The 20422-nt window shown below is 35.1% G+C and overlaps 2 protein-coding genes across 6 annotated transcripts in view; one reads left to right on the forward strand and one right to left on the reverse strand.

Moving 5' to 3' along the window:
• The window catches only part of LOC108691381 (calcitonin gene-related peptide type 1 receptor-like), a 128033-nt gene extending 124865 nt beyond the window's left edge, over nt 1-3168 (forward strand). For 3 of the 4 annotated variants that reach the window (XM_018199093.1, XM_018199094.1, XM_018199096.1), the window contains 3 exons: nt 464-505; nt 595-678; nt 2601-3168. In XM_018199093.1, coding sequence (XP_018054582.1) covers nt 464-505; nt 595-678; nt 2601-2846 — 372 coding nt within the window. In that variant the 3' untranslated portion in view covers nt 2847-3168. Of the gene's footprint in view, nt 1-463; nt 506-594; nt 679-2581 lie in introns of all 4 variants that reach the window. The other variant, XM_018199095.1, reaches the window with a different exon arrangement.
• A 4575-nt stretch (nt 3169-7743) lies between these two features.
• On the reverse strand, nt 7744-19823 carry LOC108691414 (zinc finger protein Xfin-like). 2 transcript variants are annotated; one of them, XM_018199157.1, is made up of 10 exons: nt 18632-19823; nt 15648-15779; nt 15105-15300; nt 14596-15007; nt 13739-14205; nt 13296-13624; nt 12954-13213; nt 12559-12829; nt 12251-12433; nt 7744-12168 (listed from the first exon to the last, which is right to left on the reverse strand). In XM_018199157.1, exons 1-10 carry the CDS (start codon nt 18839-18841, stop codon nt 7999-8001), a joined length of 6630 nt encoding a protein of 2209 aa, XP_018054646.1. In that variant the 5' UTR covers nt 18842-19823; the 3' UTR covers nt 7744-7998. The 2 variants fall into 2 exon arrangements, with proteins under 2 accessions (XP_018054646.1, XP_018054645.1); XM_018199156.1 differs by having other exon boundaries at nt 15093-15300.
• Nucleotides 19824-20422: the final 599 nt, after the last annotated feature.

The raw sequence follows: 20422 nt of genomic DNA on the forward strand, positions 1-20422 counted from the left end.
ATATTAATTTATATATATTATGAATATAATTTTATTAAAGGAACGTGCCTCCCAATTTTTTCAATTTTTTCCCAAATATGTCAAAATGTTACATTTGCGTTAATTGTTAATTTTTTATATAATATTTGTGTTTATATAATTTCCTGACATATCCATTCTCGGATTAAATTAATATAAAAATTATGATGGACTTTTAAATAATACACAAATTTTAGGATATATGTCAAATTTAACATGAATTTACTAACTATGTAAATATTACAACCTTTCGCATAACAATAACGTAGCATGTAATGAAGGAGGATAATAAAATTTTATAGCTCATTGGTGATACGATTTTTGCAAGTTAATCAGAAAACTTCGTATCTCATGCGAAAGAAATCGTAATAAAGTTGACAGGAATTTTCTTCGGAAACGTTTCGAGCTCGATGTACCGAGATAAAATGTAATTTCTCTCTTCCAGGGTCTCTGTGTGGCTGTGCTTTTTTGCTTTTGCAACGGCGAGGTAAGTTCCTATGACTACGGAAACGGTCGTTTCAACCTTCAAAATAACTTTTGAACTATGTAATGATATTTTTATTATGTGTGATACAGGTAATAGCACAATTCAAGAGAAAGTGGGATGGCAGCGCCCTTTTACGAAAACGAGCTAATTCCTGCACGGCTACAACAGTCTCGGTATGCAATATTGACGAGCAGAGAGTATGGAGTTTTTGCGATTGAATCGATTTAAATGACGCCTGCTTCCTGTCTCCTTTGCCACGACACCCTTTGAGAAATAAAACTCGAGGAAAGAATCAGATGGATTAAGAGAGAGTGACAGAAAACCCGTTTCGTGAAATTGAATTTTTTATCTATCAAATTGTGGATTAATTCCGGAGCCTTTGGAATCTTTTTATTCCTTCCTATTATTATCAGCTTTCTATTAGATACTTTACGCAAGTCATTATATTAATCTCTTCAATTCATTGGCAATAATACATAGTTCAGTTATAATTTCTATTATATTTAAGAGGCAGGGTTGGGTAATTAAAACGTTAAAGGTTAAAAAGAATTTTAAAAAAAGTTAAAAAGCTAATAACTTTTAACTTAACTTAGTTAATTTTAAATTATGCATTAAATTTTAACTTAACCAAGTTACTTTTAAATGTTAACTTCTTACTTTTTTTTAAGTTAAACAATTTTTTTATCTCTTTTAAATATCTTAGAAAAATAATAAGATATAATAAGATTAAGGACGTATATTCATAATCTGTTTATATTTTAAGATCATCTTAAGTAATTGTTTAAGATGCTAATACAGCCTTCTGATTGGTTTATGCGGTTATGTCTTATACCATAACCCTTAGTCTGGATTTACAATAGATGTTTTAAGCCTTAAGTCATAAGAAATTGACCAATTACAGTCAAATATTCTTCTCGCATTCAATTGATCAATTTCTTATGGCTTAAGAATTATTAAAAAGTAATTATTGATCTTGTATCTTCTTTATGTGTTGGCTGCTTTTTTAAAGTTATATAACTTATATAGTTATATCGTTATGTGTTATATACTTATATCACATATGAATAAAAAAATTAACAATTTAATTTACTTAATAATCTATATTATAATTATTTAATCTTATTTAAGAAAAATTAGGACATGATCTAAAAAATTTTTTTCAAAATTAATTTTTTTTAAATTTAAGTTAATTCAATATTGACTTAAAAACAAACTTAACTTACGTTAAATTAATTTTTTATTCCTTCAACTTTTAATTTAACTTTATTAATTTTGTAAAGCCATTAACTTTAACTTTATTCAGTTAAAAATAAACATTAACTTATACTCAATTCTGTTAAGAGGATTCTAAAGTGACAGAATTATCACATTATTCCAATATGGAATGGAAGAAAAAAATTCATTATTATATATTTTACAAAATTTTCTTATGAAAAATTTAAATAACTGAATTTTAAATAGAAAAAAATTAAGTTATTTCAAAGTGACGGATTTTGAAATTTATAAGCAAATATGAAGAGAACGAATTTCTATCGATTTCTCTCAATCATCCATTGATTCTTCAGTCGCGAGTAAACTTCGTAGATTAATAAGATGATAGTAATCCTAGAACGTAACTATTCGACGTTATCTAATATAAATGGGGAAGAGTAATAGAGAACACTCTTGCAATTTTAATATCATTTTAATGCAATTTTAATCTGCGCTTGACGCTCAAGAGAGAAAATAATATTCCCCCGATTGGAAATTCCCGTATGCACGACTCGTCAATGGTGCGATGCGGACTAACACACATGATCGGTCCCTCTCCTGCCACTAATCCACCCGCGTACTAACCCATACGCATACTAACTCACGTGATGTGGAGTGCTGTTTTAATGAGGTGACGCCGCAACGGGCTACTAATCATATACCATCGACGAAAAGGGGAAGAAAGAGAGAGAATGAAATGGGAAGGGAAAAAAAAGGGAAAAAGAAACATACATATATATAATATATATATATGATCCGTCCGTATCGTGCCAGTGACAGCAGCGTGCCCGAGTCGAGTCCATTATGGAACGTTGACTGTTTCAGTTTATCCGCTCGACCGCAGGTCCGATGGCGGGAGAGGAGAAGGTGTGACTATCAGCCGGCAGCAGCGGTGCCGAGGGACGACGACTGCAATAAGCGATTGGCGAGCGAAGATCAGCAACTGCAGCAGTCACAGCAGACCGTGCAGGTGATCGCCGCGGGCCGGCAGGGCAATCACGGCAACAATAATCACACACGGGTGTTTATCAAACGCGGTGGCGACGGCGATGATTTCTCCCACGACGAGTACGATCAGACGCAGTGTTGATGATCGAATCGACTGGAATGATCAATACCGAGAATGATCGTACTGCGGGACCACATAGAAAATTATTTTCTCTCTCTCTCCCTCCCCCCTCTCTGTCTTTCTCTTTCTTTCTCCCTATCTTTTATCCCAAAACCGGTCTCTTCGCAAGTTAGTCGACAAACCGGAATTGGCAAAACTTATCGATTCGTGATTGACAAATATGTCATTTGTTGGAAACGACAAATTATACAGAGAGGTAACGATAACAATAAACGAAATCAGAAAATTTATACAAGATAAATGTACCACTTATTATTAGTCTCAGTGGATATAACATAATTATTGGACGAAATAACAAAAATTTTATATATTACTCTTTTGATAATATGTACGACACTAAATTGATCCTATTAAAATTTTTATAAACAACGAATTTATTTTGAGTTGTACATATCATTAAATATAATATTACATTATATTATACATATTATATTTTTAATATTTAAAATTTGTTATTTCGTTCGATAATTTGGTTATGTTCATTAACTATCCACGAATTAGTATATTTTACCTTACAGATTTTATTTTCTACGTGTAATACAACCATTTGGAAAAATTTCTCTATCATTAGACACGTACGATTCTATTTAACATTACAGAAAAAAAATGTAACAGAGTAATTTAAATTCGCATAGAATATTCGCATGAATTTTATTTTTTTTTAAATGAAAAAGACACGACTGTATCGCTGCTCCGCTCCACTGCTCAATATTAAACGGAGCTTGGAAAAGATCAAAGATATTTTATAATACTCCTGAAATATAGAGATCTAAGTCCCAAGAAATTTGCTAGGGATCGAAAAGCTCTAAAAATTTGAAAATATTAGTATTTTCTTAAAAGGACAAATTTATATACTTATCGTGAAGATAGGTATGAATGGAGCGATTTTAACATATATAATTTTTATTAGTAGTCTATTCTTTTTAGCTAAAATTCTTGCATGATTAATTTTTCTTCCTTTTTTCTTCATGTTGAAGAGAAAAAGAGAAAAGAAGAGAACCGTGCAAAAAGTTCAGGCTAAAAAGAACTAAGACTACTAATTAAAGACTACTAATTACGTAACGAGAATCTCGTTTCTTCGAAAATAGATATAAACGTCTATGTTTACATTATTCATTTGATGGGGAAGATGTCATATCAATTTTTTTTGTCTAGCGAGATATTTTTATACTAGGAATTTGTTATTTGTTGCATTATTTAAAGATGATTTATTAGCTTTAGTGTTTCTTGCCAATCGTTAAATATTAATGTGAGTAACGCAATCTGTTTGTACATATTTTAATATCTACGTGACATTATATAAAAGTATCGAGCAATTATATGTATTGATAATCATTATTCACAACGCAACCGTAAAAACAGGAAATTCTGTAATTAGAATAAAATGTCGATACGGTATTATATTATACAGACTAGTCTTAATTCTTAATTGTACAACATGTAGAATAGATCGCATAACTATAAAAAAATCACAAGCGAATTAAATTTTTGCGAATGAGTTTATGATTTTAAGAAGTATTCACACAAAATTTGAAAGAGAATCTCACCAAAGCAAGGAATTCTTGTGGAAGAATTTCCAAAATTTCGATTGTTTTTAAGAATCAGCAAGAATCCTAAAAATCTCCAAATTTAAATATTATAAACAAAATTCAGGAATTTATTATTTAATATATTTAACGTTTTATTTTCGCAATTTTAAACTTTTCTTTTAATAGAAATGACTCAATAGAATGGTCAAAGTAATTTTTTTCATATATAATCATAATATTATACAATCGTTTTGTTAGACGTGTGTATTGTGTATATATATATATACATAAAATTTTATGTAGTGTTGATAACAATCTTATAAAAAGTAAAATGTGAATATTATATATATAGCGTGTATATCTTAATGCTTGCAAAAAATTCACATCTTCGCAAGTGGAATGAATCTCAAGAAAAATATAAATTTAAAAAATTTAATATATTTTGCCGAAGGATATAAATAAACTAACTAGCCTGATGTATGATTATTTTCTTGAACACCATTCTTCATGAGGATTAAAATATAACAGTAAAGATAAAATTAGAATATCAAATAATAAATATAATTGAGTGCTTTATAGATAGAAATCTATTTTATTGTATTTGATATGTACAAAGAAGAAAATTACCAACGTCCTTCAGCAATAGACTTGCTTTGTCAAATTAGAATAGTTTTATTGTTTTTTATATAGATATAAGCTCTAAGATCTAACGTGTATATTTCCTCGCAATTTCCTCGCTTTTGATATCGCATTTAAGATGATCGAGTTAGGCACACGTTTCCAGCCTTAAGGCTCTGGACTAGTTTGCTGCAGTTCTATTGAATTATAATATCAGAGGCAAGAAATTAGACGTAATTTCTTCTTACAACGTACATCAAAATAAATGAAATATTTTTCCAGAGAAAATGGGCAATCTTAACTTATTTATTGTTAACTGATACAATGACATTTCATCGTTCATTTACATTTTAGAAACTTAACTTGCTTTAATAATTTTTAAGTTTGTATGTACATATTTACATATATTTACGTAATTTGTATCCATCGTTAAACTTTTTCGCTTTAAAAAAGTCGATATTAAGTTCTATCATTCATAGGCAAAACATAGGCAAACAGTATTAGAAATTATATGCGATGTATATATGTAATTTTCTATGTACATAGTCACTAATTGCTTTTATGGGAAAGGAAATATATTTGGAAAGGATAAAATAAGAAATTCATTTTGCAAAAACACATGGAGAATAATTATTGTAATCTGTGAATTGTGAACAAATATAGAGAATGATAATTTGTGATAAATTATACATGTAATATCCCCTTCGCATGTCTGTATTACACAATACATATGATTCACGCTCCATTCGTGCAGAGCAAAGAAAAGTTTCAGACATGATATTCACATTGATGTTGACTCCATTTCCGTTAATTTTTTTCGTCACGATTAGAAGTTCTTCCAGAGAAAATTTTTCATGCACGCTTGTGTAAGGCAAACTCATTGTACAGTCCAGCTGAATATGTAAATAACACACATTCATAGCATATAAATTATAAGTGTACTTTATTCTTATATCATTCTATAAACTTAAAATGCAGCAATAATAGTCGCATTTAGTGGCACTAACCCGTAAATATTAGCAATTGTTATATAAAAAAAGGGATTTTAAATGATGTGGAAATACTGGAACGATATACGTATATCTATAAATATTATGAATTTTAAATGAACATATATATATATATATATATACACACACACACACACACACACACACACATATACACACACAAACACACACACACACATACGTATATATAGATATATGTATGTATAATATATACACTTCTTTAAAAATCATAATATTTAAAGATAGTATGAATTTTCATATTTACGATATTTTAATATTTTTCTAAATGAGCGTCAACCCTCCAATTTTTACCTCTCCTTCCCCTCCTCTGCAATATCAAGTAGATCGTTCACATACAATCGCATAATACGGATGGCAAATCAGTGGTTTTCCTTCATAAAGAGCCTAATGTATCTTAGAAATTACTTTGGAATGAATATAATAAATAATAAGGAAAAACAGAGATCGCTGATGACATGTTAGAAATTGATAATGCTATCTCTAAAAATTCAACTTTTTTGTCTAATTTTTTGTCAGTACGCGCCTATAAAAAGTGCGAGATTAAAAAAAATCTCAATCTAAACGATTCTCTCTTCCATTGATGTTCGATTCTTAATTGAAAACATTCGACTGAATAATTGAGAAAATCTGCAAGATGGTTAAATTATAATATAATACAAAGCAATTATCATCGCATTAATCTCAACTAATTGTAAATATTTGTACGAGGTACGCTTTTTTTCTTTAATATATAAGTCTTCAGTCACATCTGTATTTGACATACACTCATGCACTCGCTCATGTACAAACACGCTCGCATTACGTAACTGTACAGATTGATCATTTAAAGCTATTATTCACATTAATTCCTTTATTTCTTTCTTCACTTCCATAAAAAATATAGCGAGTGTGCATTATACTTCTTTTTCATTACACTAAGAAAAAGAATCCTGAAAGATAGGATATTAAATCTTGACATAAAACGTAGTAGTATTTCTTTGTTATAATATATCCGACTTTTTTTATGCATCTAATTCGATTTTAGTATAGTTCTGTCATCATTTGCTAACCGAATCAATTTGCACAGAAAAACACAAGTTGATTTGAAAAATTTTAATTGGAGAAATTAGATATTTGCGTGATCGCGTACAAATGTCAATTTTAGAAATAACGCGTTTTATTCGACATTTATTCTTTTAATGTTCACTTTAGGCTTTTTTTTTAATTAACACTCTTACTTTCTGTATGCATCTTTTAAATGATTAAAATCGTTACTTACAAAAAAAATATTATACAGTTTGAGAAAAGAAATGATTGTAATGTGATTTGTAGATTTTGATCCTCCTAACATCAATGACAGGACTTTCATGATCATTAAGTTCATAAATTCGTGACCTATTGTCTAATGGATGGCATTTCACATGAATAGTCGGAGCATATTATTGTCAAAAAAGTGTTACCGATATAAATAAATGGTACTTCGTAAAGAACCATTGATATCTATTAAATATCGGAAACTAAAAAAAGATACTGTAAATTATAGCTTTTATAATAATCTAAATAACGTCTTATATATATATATATAGTACATTGCTTAATAATTCAAAATCGTATTATTCTTCGAAACGATTAATCGGAAGCTTGCAACATCGCGCAAGTGAATGAATGCAAAGCCCCTGGCAGATCAATGAAAACAAAATGTTTTCCATTGGAAATTGTCGTAATTTACTCTTTCTTTCTCTCCTCCCTCTCCTTCTTTCTCTCCCTTTTTACGCAGTCTATTAAAAATCCTCCAAAGCTATAAGCTATAAGCTTATTCTACTATACAATATTCGTTTTTCAAGGTACATATGTATGTAATTTCTTTTTATAAGGATCTTAATTTCATATTAATTATCTTACACTTTATTACAGATTTATTATCCTAGATGCTTCCTCTGTTTTGGCACTCATGTCCTACTGTTTTTGCACATCACTGTTCTCCTCGATATCATTCTGCATACTATCTTCGTTTTCCGATGTATCATGAACATAGGACATACTACCTTGCATCTCGTCCGTCTGCATGATGTCGGTTTCGTTTCGCGTTGGATAATCCTCTTCCTCGATCTCATAAGTGTTCTCTGGATAAATATACTGCGTCGCTTCAACATTAGAGTCCTCGTTATCGATATCTAACACATTTTGTTCTATCAAAATTTGATTACCTTCCGCGTCATTAGTCACCATTAACACAGTTCCGTCCAGGTTATGCACCTCATGCACTTGATTGTCTCCATCATCTTCTCTGTTATCCACTAAGTTCTCATCTACAGAATCTTCCTCAAAGTCGCCTTCATTTACTTCTATTTTTATGTACTCCGTATTAAGTTCCTCATTTTTCTCTCTGTTTCCAGCGTCGGAGTTGCAACCGGCATTGTTGATTACGTTACCATCCAAATTCTCGTCCCATGTTACAGACAAATCATTATTATTAGCCGCGAAGAAGTTGACTGTGTTTGATACATTGTCCGTGTCATTTGGTATTTCGGTTATTTCACACTCCTCTAAATCTTTAGCTATACTCAACGAAACCATTGGACTAAGCTTGTGTCTCGTGCGATCTGTCGCACCGCTGTACTCTTCAGATTCGTTTTCTGGTAACAAAGGCATTATTGGACTTAACACAGGCGGTCCATCGTCGTCATCTTCATCATCCTCCTCTTCTTCCTCTTCTTCTTCCTCTTCCTCTTCCTCGGCTGCAGCTTCACTCTCATCCTCATCCTCATTCTCATTCTCATTTTCATTCTCATTTTCATTCTCATTTTCATTTTCATTTTCATTTTCAGCCTCACTTTCAGCTTCACCTTCATCCTCATCTTCACCTTCATCCTGATCACCTTCTTCACCATCTTCTTCCTCTTCTTCATTTTCATTATTTTCCTCATCATCTTCCTCGTTATCATCATCGTCTTCATTATCAGAGTCTACATCGCTCGTAGCTTTAGCTTGTTGTAATTTTTCAACACGAAATTCCTCAAATTTGTCGGTGCCTATGTTTCCAGGTACATTAGAAATCAAATCATTTAAATTATTCGATGTAGTCTGTTCTGCAACTGTTGCTATGGATGTAAGATCAGTTTTCTGATCCTCAATATTTGTCTCCTCTGGCATATTCTCCTGAATACCATCATCACATATCCTGAATCTAATATCGTTCAATTGTACAGCTTTCTTTTCCGTTGCGTCCACTTCCGTTTCTTCTGATTCATCGTCGCTATCGGAATTACATGATACACTATCACCGCTCGCTCTACTAGTAGTTCTCGTATCAGATTCATTTTCGTTTTCATTCTCTTCCTCCTCCTCTTCTTCTCCTTCATTTTCGTTTTCGTCTTCGCTCGAACTACTATTACTATCACTGTCTGAATCATCACTATTTTCTGAATTGTCTTCTTCGCTATTTTCCGAATTGTCTCCATCGTGAATATCCCTACTTCCTTCACCTTCTGATTCAAAATCTGCTTCCTCTGCTTCCTCTGTTTCCTCAATGACTGATGTCTCGTCGGCGATTAAACTGCCCTTCTCATCGTTATCATTTTTTGCATTATCTTCATCTGCCACTGTATTATCCTCAAACTCCGATTTGCCATTGCAACCCGTTGCATGCTCGGTGAGTTTCTCCTCACTTGCAAAACCTTGCTGGCACTTTTGACATCGGAAGTTTCCGATATGAATGCTCATATGCAACAGCAATTTACTTCTCGCGTTATGATATCTACCGCATGTCTTACATGTGAAATTATTGCCCTCCGGCGATAAAACGGGAGCATGCTCAGCCTTCAGGTGATCAGCCAAGTCTTGGTAAGATTTACACAGCTTCAAACATACGCCACACGTAACAGCAGCTTCAGCGCGATGGAAACGAATTAGATGTTGCCACAAATGTTTCTTGGCGGGCCATTGTTTACCACAAACTTCGCACGTACACTCGGTATTAGTCGATTCATCATACACCTTGCGTGAGTCTTTTCTCGAGCATTTGCCGTTACCTGTCCCTTTCATCTGCGACAATGGCATAAGATTCGGCACAGGTTTCTGAGCTGACAATTGCAAATTGATGTCTTCGAATAGATTGAAATCGGGAATGTTCAAATTGGACTCGTTCGTAAGCGGTACCGGTTCTTCTCGTTGAATCTGATTATTGTTTTTCAGATGAGACTCCAGAATTGATGATGGAACATTATTCGGCATGTCAAATCTACCTATCGAGTTTCGTCGTGTACATACATTGATGTGATTCCAGAACAGAGTCTTAGTAGAGAATTGCTTTTTGCAATTCTTGCATTCAAAATTGTTTCTATTTCTCATCTTGCGCTTGCCATCGCTATTATCCTTTCTGAATTTCTTGAACATACGGACGGGGTCTGTATTATGGACGTTCTGATAATGCTTAGCGAGAGTGTCTGAATTGAGGAAGATCTCAGGACACATCTCGCAATCATACGTATCGTTTGGTGATCTTCTACGTTTGCGAGAATCATTCGAACTTTCGTCACACATTTCTTCGTCAAACTCCAAATCATCTGGTTCCTCCTTTACAATGATATCAGGAGTCTCGTAACCCTCCCGCTTTGCACCAATATCCATTCTATATTCGAAAATAGCTAATTGGTCCTTTGGAACGTTATGCACATGTTCATAGTGATCGCGTATATCATTCTCATCTGTAAAAACGGCTAAACACTGTTTGCACGTAAGGAAAACTTTACCATGACACTTCTTCGTGTGATCAAAAGCCTTCCATTTGGATGCATATTGCTTGCCACATACCTGACACGTGTTTGGTTTAGAGAGAACGCTGCTATGCACCGCTTCGACATGTTTCTTCAAATCTTTGGGATCCTTCATCGGAATGAGACAAACCCCACAGGATACGCCGATCTCGTTTCGATGCAACGATAATACATGCATCTTCAATTTCAGTTTATTTTCCACGGTGTCACCGCAAAAATCACAAACGTCCAGATTGCTATGATATTTGTGATCTTTTCGATGAGATTCCAAATCTTCTTTGGTGCGGAAAAGTTTTTTACAGCTCGGGTGGTCGCACGTCAGATCCGGATGATCCATATGATTGATACGATTGTGTGTCATGATACCTAGCTTGGAAGTGATCGTCTCATTACATAAATGACAAGTATATGTAGTATGATGATTCTCAATATGTTTCTGCAGACTCGCGCGATCTTTGAATATCCTTTCACAGGCCCGACAACGAGTCAACAATGCCCCAGGATCTTTACGATAATTTTGACAGCCTTTCATATGACGACGGAGCAAATAGCGTTTATGGAATCCTTTGTTACATTTTTCACAATAATGCAAGACACCATCATCTGCACTCAAGGACTTGGAAGTGACGCAGTTTTGATTGTCCTTACCTACTGTGGGCATGAATCTATGAATCTTTGCAATATGTGCTGCCAGATGATCCCTTGACGCACTTGTCTTTGCGCAATAAGGACAGGTCACGTCTGTGTGTCCTTTGTGTACCCTATTTACATGTTTCCATAAATGTGATGTTCTACCATAACATTTGTTACACAAATCGCATGGAAAAAGATTATGCGTTATCCGTCGATGATTACACAAACTATCCAATGTCGTGAAACTAAGTTCAGGACACTGCTCGCAATTTAATTCTATTTCTGAAGCGCCATTACTGTGATCAGGTTTCACCGATTCATTGGTCGTTTCATTAAAACTGCTATTATCGCATGCAGCGTCCATAGCCGCCTCCAAACCATGGATCTTTCTATGCCGAGACATTTTCGATTTATTGGAATATGGTCTACCGCAAATATCACAACAAAAATCACCACTGGTTAGTGGCCAATGTTTCGCCTTAACGTGTGCGCTCAATTGCATAACGTCGGAGAATACTTTCAAACAAACGCCACAAATTAGAGGCACTGTGTCTGCATGTACGCCCATTACATGTTTCCAATAATCAACGCGAGTAGGCCACAATTTTCCACATATCTCGCAGGTGTTTGGCGAAGGTCCTTGTATCGCATGATGCTGAAGATGTTCATTACGTAACGATTTCGTCGCAAATATCTTTCCGCAATTTTCCAATTCACACTAGAACAATGATGCGAACGAAATTAGAATAATATATAAAACAACGCGAAAGAATAAGTTTTCTTTCATTTCTCAAACTTACTTTAATAGAAGATTCATTGTTATGTGTGTTGTTGATATGCAACCAACGTTCCCATTTGCTCGAATGTGAACTACCACATACTTCGCAAACAAAAAATAAATGATACTGCGCTCTATTACCATTGCCATTGACACTTAGAGTATTTCCACCACCCGCAGCATCTCCTAACGAAATCTGGTCAGACTGTAACAAAAGAAAATAAAATGTATGCCATTTAAAAAATTTAAATTATTAAATTTATATTATTGTGTTTACTAAAAATAACTGCAACTCTTATTAAAAAATTAACATGCATTTCAAAATATTACCTTGTGAGCATTTCTCTGATGTCGTATAAGATGATCCTCAGTCGGAAAAGATTTATAACAAATGTAACAATCAACCTTTTCACCATCTTCTCCGTCAAAATCTAATACTTGTTCATTGCCTTCGTTACCATTCAAGTTTTCATTATAATAATTACTGTTCAATTGTACAAAACTTCCAGGATCATAGGCAGGATCGACATTATGTATTGAGACATGAGTGATTAGCTTTTTTCTCGAGTCATGCTGTCTACCGCATATCGTGCAACTATACCTGCATTCATAATCACATATTTATAAGCACTGATTTATTACATTTTATATAATGCATACTAGCGTACATTTCATCACATGAACTAATATAAAAAGAAAATAGACGAAATAGAATGTAATTATACCTTCTTTGTTCCGAGATTAAAAGCTTAGATCTTCCGTGATACATGAAGACATGATTTTGAAGTTGTGTATTATTAAAGCACATCTTTAAACACACTCCACAGGTAAATGCTGCATATTCCTTGTGCATTGCTCGTATGTGCAGCCATAATGATGCTCGATCGTTAAAATCTCGCTTACAAGTCTCACACACAAATACCGTTTCAATTTCTACATTCTCATGGTTGTTTTTATAATCCTTGTCATCATTCTCTAAATTTATCTATTTAACGTAATAACATAATATATTGTAACAATGTCTTTATGACATAATAAAAAGTACGAAATCAAAAATTTATCTTTACCTCAGGTGACGACGAGAGCTCTGGTGGGTCTTTTATTTCACTTTGCTCATAAACGCTGACGTCCACTCGATCGTTCCAATTCTGAGACATTACTGTTGCCTTTAGACACTTATCACTGTCGATGATAGGAGTAGGATCAACACCATGTAACACTGTAATATGCCTAATTAATGAAGATTTCAAAACAAAATCTTTGTTGCATAGTATGCAAATATATGGCTTTTCGGCATCGTGTCTAATCTCATGTTCTTTTAAACTCTCCACTGATGTAAAACTTTGTGGACAAGCTTCACAATACCATCTCTTCTGAGGATTTGCCTCGCCTTCTTCTAAATAATAACATATTTAAAATTAGGTTTTTATTAATATTCCATGTGACATTCTTTCAATTTTATTGTTGCTTTAATAATCATTAAATTAAATAATTAATAATTAAATTTTACCTGACTTAACTATTTTTTTCGGCTTGCCGCTAGACATCGAACCATCATCATCAAAATTCCGTTTTAAATTGTCTCCTTTAGTCAGCGCCTGTTTCAATATGGTTAACTGTGGATTTTTCGCCAATTTAGCCTCGGCATTCTTAAAGTCTTTATTCTCGTCATCCAAATCTATACTCGAGACATCGGATGTATCAGCGAAAATTTTATTATTCTGTGTTTCAGTTTGACCTAATAAATCTGTACGTTGTTCCTGGATACATATCTGACGATGTGCATTGAAATCTGCTAGATCCGTAAACACCATCGGACATGTTTGGCACTGGTAACGTGTTTCCGTACGCGTTAGAGGAACCGATAATTCTGGAGGTGGTGGTAGCCCAGCGTGTCGTGATTTTATATGTTCATCGAGATTATATCGCGTCGAGTATATACGAGAACAGTACGCACACGTTACTGCAGGATGTCCCCTGAGAAGAAAGACAAATATTTAATATTAATTAAAGATATTTTTAATGTCTTCTCAAATGTCGACAAGATGATGATACAATAATTATGAATCGAATTGTTAGAATTACATAATTTTTAAAATTACTCGAGTCTCTCTCTCTCTCTCTCTCTCTCTCTCTCTCTCTCTCTCTCTCTCTCTCTCTGAGAATTATTTTTAATAATGTAATTAAAATAATGTAATTAAATTTTTAAATCAATTCTGACGATGTTATTTCAACTACTATAGATAAATTTTTATTCACCCGACTTGTCTTAATTGGAAGTTTTTGACTAAAAAAACTGTAATAATGACATCGTTATCATCACACACAGTAGACAATGGAAAATAGTAATGTATTATTGAAGCTCACCGATGCGTTGTAGAAACGTGCCCCCAGCGATGTTTCGCAGTAGAATACGATTTATGACAAAGATCACATTGATATGGTCGTTGGTATGAAGTATGGTCGTCGGTAATTACTCTTTCGCCAATCACATCACCCTCACCCACATGAATTCTTGCGTGCAGAGACAAGTGACCCTTGGAACTGAACGCTTTGTTGCATAGAGAACAGACATAAACCTCATGTTGTTGTGACGTATGTGGAAAAATCGTGGCATCTTGAGCAGTCGCAGCATTCGTATTTGTATTGCATTCTTCTTCATTTTCCTCAGTTACCATCGGGGTCATTTCCAAGAAGTCGCTAGGATTCGTCTCCATGTCCATTTCATATGCCATCTCATATTCCGATCGCCGATCTTCCGAATCGTCGATCATTGTGGCTTCATATTAAAATAACACGTGTTAGCGATAAATTGTTTCTTTAACAAGCAAAATAAGAATAAAGTTCAAAATGTGCGAGCATACCTTCATCCGTACCTTCACTTGTGTCAAGAATCTCTTCGATCTCGGGATCTGCTTCACCATCCGAATTTAATCTCGGTGGCGTACCCAATGCTGCATTGGGATTGACTACGGGTGCTTCCGGGATAAGTACTGGCATATTTTCTTTCTTAAGAAACGCCGCGCGCATCTCGCAAGATTGCGCAGTGTCATTTGCACCTTCGTCGCTCATCTGTGATATAACATGCAACAAATTTTTTATAAAATTACAAATCTAAATATTAGATTATAATAAACTATAATATTATATTTTTGTAATAATTAAGATTCTTTTCTGTATTAAGATATAGAAATAACTGTTAGATCATGCAATATATTATGAAATAATTTTTTTTAAATAAAATGTTTTTCATATGTTTGATGTAATTTTCAAATAGAGAAAATTTTAGAATACAAATCCAATTAATTTAAATAATTATTAGTAATATATTGCTTAAGTATATTTTAATTTATTTATATCCTATTTTTTATAATAAAGTTTAAATTTTCAAGGAAACATTTGCAGATTCGGATACTTACGCTTTCCTTCGGCCTATTTCTTTCCAACAAAACAGCTGCGTTAACACACGCAGTCCTAAAGTCATAGAAATTCTCCAAGTTGTACATACATCGATAACACAAGACTTTTGGCAAATAATCATCTTCCATTATCTGAAACAGCAATTTCGACATTTTCGTTAAGAGTGCGTTTAAATTTTACATTAGTGACCTAATGTCTTGATAAATATCTAATTTTTAATTTGTCTTTTGTCAATAGATATCTCATTGGGTAAATACTCGATTGGAAATTAACGTTATGACTTATAATAATAATAATAATAATAATAATAATAATATTAAAGAGATGATTAAATTAGTTATTGAACAAAGATTTTGGCAATGATTCATATTTATGTAAAATAATAATAAATATATAAAACATAAATAATACGATTACGAACAAGATTGTTTATGTGAGTACATCATCTAAATCATACGAAAAGCGCCACTTTCGGTCAAAGATAGATATTAATACATATATACGTAAAAATGAATTTATCTCAGAAATATGACTATAATTAACAGCCGATATATTTCGTGTCTATCGAAATATCTCTCTAAGGCACATATTGTGAAATTATTCGATATGAATGTCGATTGAATTACTCAATTATTCCCTAGATTTCTGTTGTGTTTTTTAGGAAAAATCAATCAGAACCCAAACAGTTTCTTAATATAATATCAGGAATATTCTTTGAATAAATTTATTCTTAAAACATTAAAAACTTGTTTTCTTCAGATATATTACATTGAAAACTATAATAGAAAATAAAATAATGCGAATGATAAGACAAGAAACAAATATGAAAGAAGTTTTATTAACATTTTTAACATTTTATTGTTAATTATTCACACGTATTGCTCATTTTTACAATATCCTGATTGTCTATTACAGTAAACATCTAACTAAAAAATTTTTCAATCAAAAAACAGCGCACTTTTAATCTTCTAATTAGCTTCATGAATATAAAATTTCATTATACTTTGTATATCATTATCTCAATTATCATAAAACTTTTATGTTATTTTTTATGTTACATAAACTCTTGAACATATATATTTCAGATATATTTAAGTTTCGCGAGACACATAAATTGATGCTTTTACATCATATTTCTCATTTTTTTTTTCACAAAAACTAGAGATACAACTTAAAAAAGATCGCGTGTTTCGTACAGTATTTCTTCAATCTTTCGATTTAAATACCACGTGCTCGTGTGTATAACCAAAATTCATAACACATAGATTTCGATTATACACATGATTCGGTAAAAATTTCATCATGCATGATGAAAACAAAATATATAACAACAAATAACATCGATATATGGATGTAAGAGAATGCAAATGACAATCCAAGTATAGGAGGAAATTCGAAATAAATTGGAACGCAATTATCGATCAGGCAATTCTCAATGTTTTTTAAATAGTAAATTCGGTCATTACGCTGAATTAATGCAAATTAAAAGCTGCTTTAATATAAAGTACTTGAATATAGTGGCACAATATAATCAACTTTGATAGGGAACTAATACTCTTTTAAATAATGTAACGGTCATTATTGGGCATTTAATCGTTTAAAATGTGCTTTTAATTTAACTCTGCTGATTTCATATATAGCAGCTTTTAATCCTTTATAGCTCGAATTTTTTCGTGGCTGTAAAAAAATTATATAATTTATGTAAAAATTTTTGTTTTTAAAAATTAAAAATAATCAAGATATATTAGTATGTGATTTCGAAGTCACACCGGGCTATAGAGAATTAATATATAATGAAAATGATCGAATTCGCTAGAAGTTTTACAAGATCTAAGTTGATGTTTTTACATCATATTTTCTCTTTTTGTCAAAGAATAGACGGTTTTAACGGGGAAAGAGTAGTTTTGCAACAGTTGTAATACTTTTCGACATAATTGATCTTTCTCTTAAATTCTCGCATCTCTAAGTATTTTAACTTTATAAACCAATCATATTGAAGAATTTTACATTTGTAAAATTACTTTTTCTGTTAAAAGAAAACATCATATAATAATACAATAACAATCTAATAATAGAGATGCACCTTAGGAAAGATTACGCGATCGTGCGATGCAATTTTTCCATCTTTCAGTTCAAACGCCGCGTGCTCGTATAGACAATCAACGAAACTACGACGCGTGGGATCCGGTAAATCCCGTTGTACATGAGGACGAGATTAACAACGAGCATGAACGATAAACCGATGTTGCGAGGGGATGATACACGTGACAATGGAATAGTCAATTGTAGCAGGAAATTGAAAATAAACCGGAACGCGATCCGCAGTTACACGTCGATGAGGCGACTCGACGACGACGATAACGTGGAGAAGCACGTAATGCATGCCGTAGCGGCAAACAAAATGTCGCCAGTGCGTCGCGCGACGAAGCGTGCCTCCTTGCGTCAGACCGACCTCGCCGTCGCGACGTCTTCGATAAGCGATGGCCAACCGGGTGGAATTCGTCACCTTGTTCACCGAGGACGCTCTCGGTGAACAAGCGGATGAGCGAGATGGCCGACGGTGACGACGCGGCGGCGGGAAGAAAACCTTCACCCAGTAACGCCCCGTCGACACCGAACGAGTCGTCCGTGAATCTCCTCTCTCTCTCTCTCTCTCTCTCTCTCTTTCTATCGCTCTCGCACTCCTTTTGCCTCTCCGTCTCTTATCGGGAGAATGAGATCGAGGACGAATCGTGCAGGGCCACAAAGTACCAAGGGAGGTCACTCAGAAAAGTAAACGAAAGTGAGAGAGAGAGAGAGAGAGAGAGAGAAAGAGAGAGAAAATAAGAGACGCTGCGAAAGACAAAATAAGACGGAGGAAAGAGAAACAGAGAGAGAGAGAGAGAGAGAGAGAGAAAAGGAAATAGATAATTTGTTGCGAGTCCCACAAGGAACAGGATATCTCAGCATGTTGCAAAGAATGTGAACAAAGAGAAGGACTTACCTTGAACGGCAAGCACGTTTCAATCTTGTCGACGAGTTGACGATTCTTGCCTTCCTGGCCAAATATGTGCATCCTAACGGCATCATAAGAAGCGCATAAACGACACAGTTCGTTATAGTTCCTTCTCGGCTCAGTCGCCATCGCTGTCTCGATTCTCGTCGTTGACGTCGACATCGACGTTGTCGTCGTGATCGTCGATATCGTCGCCATCGTTATGTCGCCAAGTCTCTCGAGAAAGCTCCGCGTCCCTCGCTCGCTTCTTTCTCACTCTCGCACTCTCTTTCTCTATCTCTATAGCTCTCTCTCTCTCTCTCTCTCTCTCTCTCTCTCTCTCTCTCTTTTATTTCCTATCTCGCTTGCTCCGTAGCAGCGTCGCCGTCGGCGTCAATGGCGAGACTACAGGGAGCGACGCACAGACTAGACAACGTAGTCGCTTCGCACTTCGCTATCTCCCAGCCGGACGTACGCGGTATGGAAATGGAATGACGATAAACGACGTAGAGGACGTAGCTCCGCACGATTGTGAATCGTGACGCTGCCTGGGACGAAACTGACCGTAGTCCTCGCCGCACTTCCTCTCCCACCGACGAGATCCCACGCCTCGGACCTCTTCGTTTACCTGCCTGACGCGCCTACGTCCCAATCCGCTCGACTACCTGCCTGCCTGCCTACCAACCACCGTTGGCCAAGGCTACGCGTCGAATCCCTGCCGTTTCTTCCATTGCTCGGACCGCATCTTTCGAGACGCTTCCGTCACCGTAACCGTCGCCGCCGCCGCCGCAGTCGCTATCGCTGTCGCTGTCGCTGCCGCTACCACTGCCGTGATGCTCGGCTCGCTGCGATACCGCTCTACCCGGGATAGGCTAGGCAACACGCACTGCCCTGCACTGCACCGCTCCGCACCGCACCGTACCGTACTCCGCCGTGCCGCGCCGTGCTGCGCCGCGCCGCGCCGCACCGCACCGCACCGGTCGGTCGGATCGAGTCGGGTCGTCGTTGTCGTAGTTACCGCGCACGTAGCACCGGCCACCCGTTCACTTCACTCTCCTCGTCGCTGCAGCATCATCGACACACGCTGCTGCTTCCTCGCGATCCTCGCGACGGTCTCAATTCCGGGCGCCGCCATCTTGTATACAGACACTTGTTTCGCCAGCCGTGCTGGTGACGTGACGGTACTCCAACGCGGAGCTGCGACAACGATCGACGGTGCGCGTGCAACGCCGTCGCGGCATGTCCGACCAAGCGTGTAAGATCGCGTGGCCGCATTTTTGAAAATCGTGTTTTCCCACTCACGAAGAAAAGATCGTGAACAATTGTCGCGCGCACGTGACATCACGCTTCTATATGTGGATTGCTATTCCACGTGGACGACAAACTGCCGCCGATTGGCGATTGCCGTGAGCGCGAGCCGATCGTCGCTAGCCTATTGGCCGGAAAGACACTCGGTCGCGAGAGAGAGAAAGAGAGAGAGAGAGAGAGAGAAAGAGAGAGAAAGAGAGAGAATTTGAATGCCCCTCGATTGATTTAGCGTGAATTAGGGTGTTTATTATCGTCTCGCCGCACTACGCCGCGTCGTTTATTAAGTTACGTTTCCATCGAATCGTAAATTGGAAGACTATTTTACGTCTTTTAGGTTTATATATTAAGTGTTTAATTATGTAAGAGGGATTTAATTAACGATGAAAGTTAAAAAAATATAATCAGTTATTCAATATTAAATTTACATAATGTAAATATAAATAAAATTATAAATTTATATTAGAAATTATTTGAATAAGTTATTTTAATTGA

This window comes from Atta colombica, unplaced genomic scaffold, assembly GCF_001594045.1.
Source record: "Atta colombica isolate Treedump-2 unplaced genomic scaffold, Acol1.0 scaffold46, whole genome shotgun sequence".
In the NCBI taxonomy this organism is placed as follows: domain Eukaryota; kingdom Metazoa; phylum Arthropoda; class Insecta; order Hymenoptera; family Formicidae; genus Atta; species Atta colombica.

Excerpts from the sequence above, each read along its gene's own strand:
- LOC108691414 (XM_018199156.1), bottom strand. The coding sequence starts at position 18,841 with ATGGCGACGATATCGACGATCACGACGACAACGTCGATGTCGACGTCA. Across the intron at positions 14,206-14,595 it reads CACGTTTCTACAACGCATCG|GGGACATCCTGCAGTAACGT; the intron begins GTGAGCTTCAAT and ends CTTTCTTCTCAG. Across the intron at positions 13,214-13,295 it reads AGCTCTCGTCGTCACCTGAG|ATAAATTTAGAGAATGATGA; the intron begins GTAAAGATAAAT and ends TACGTTAAATAG.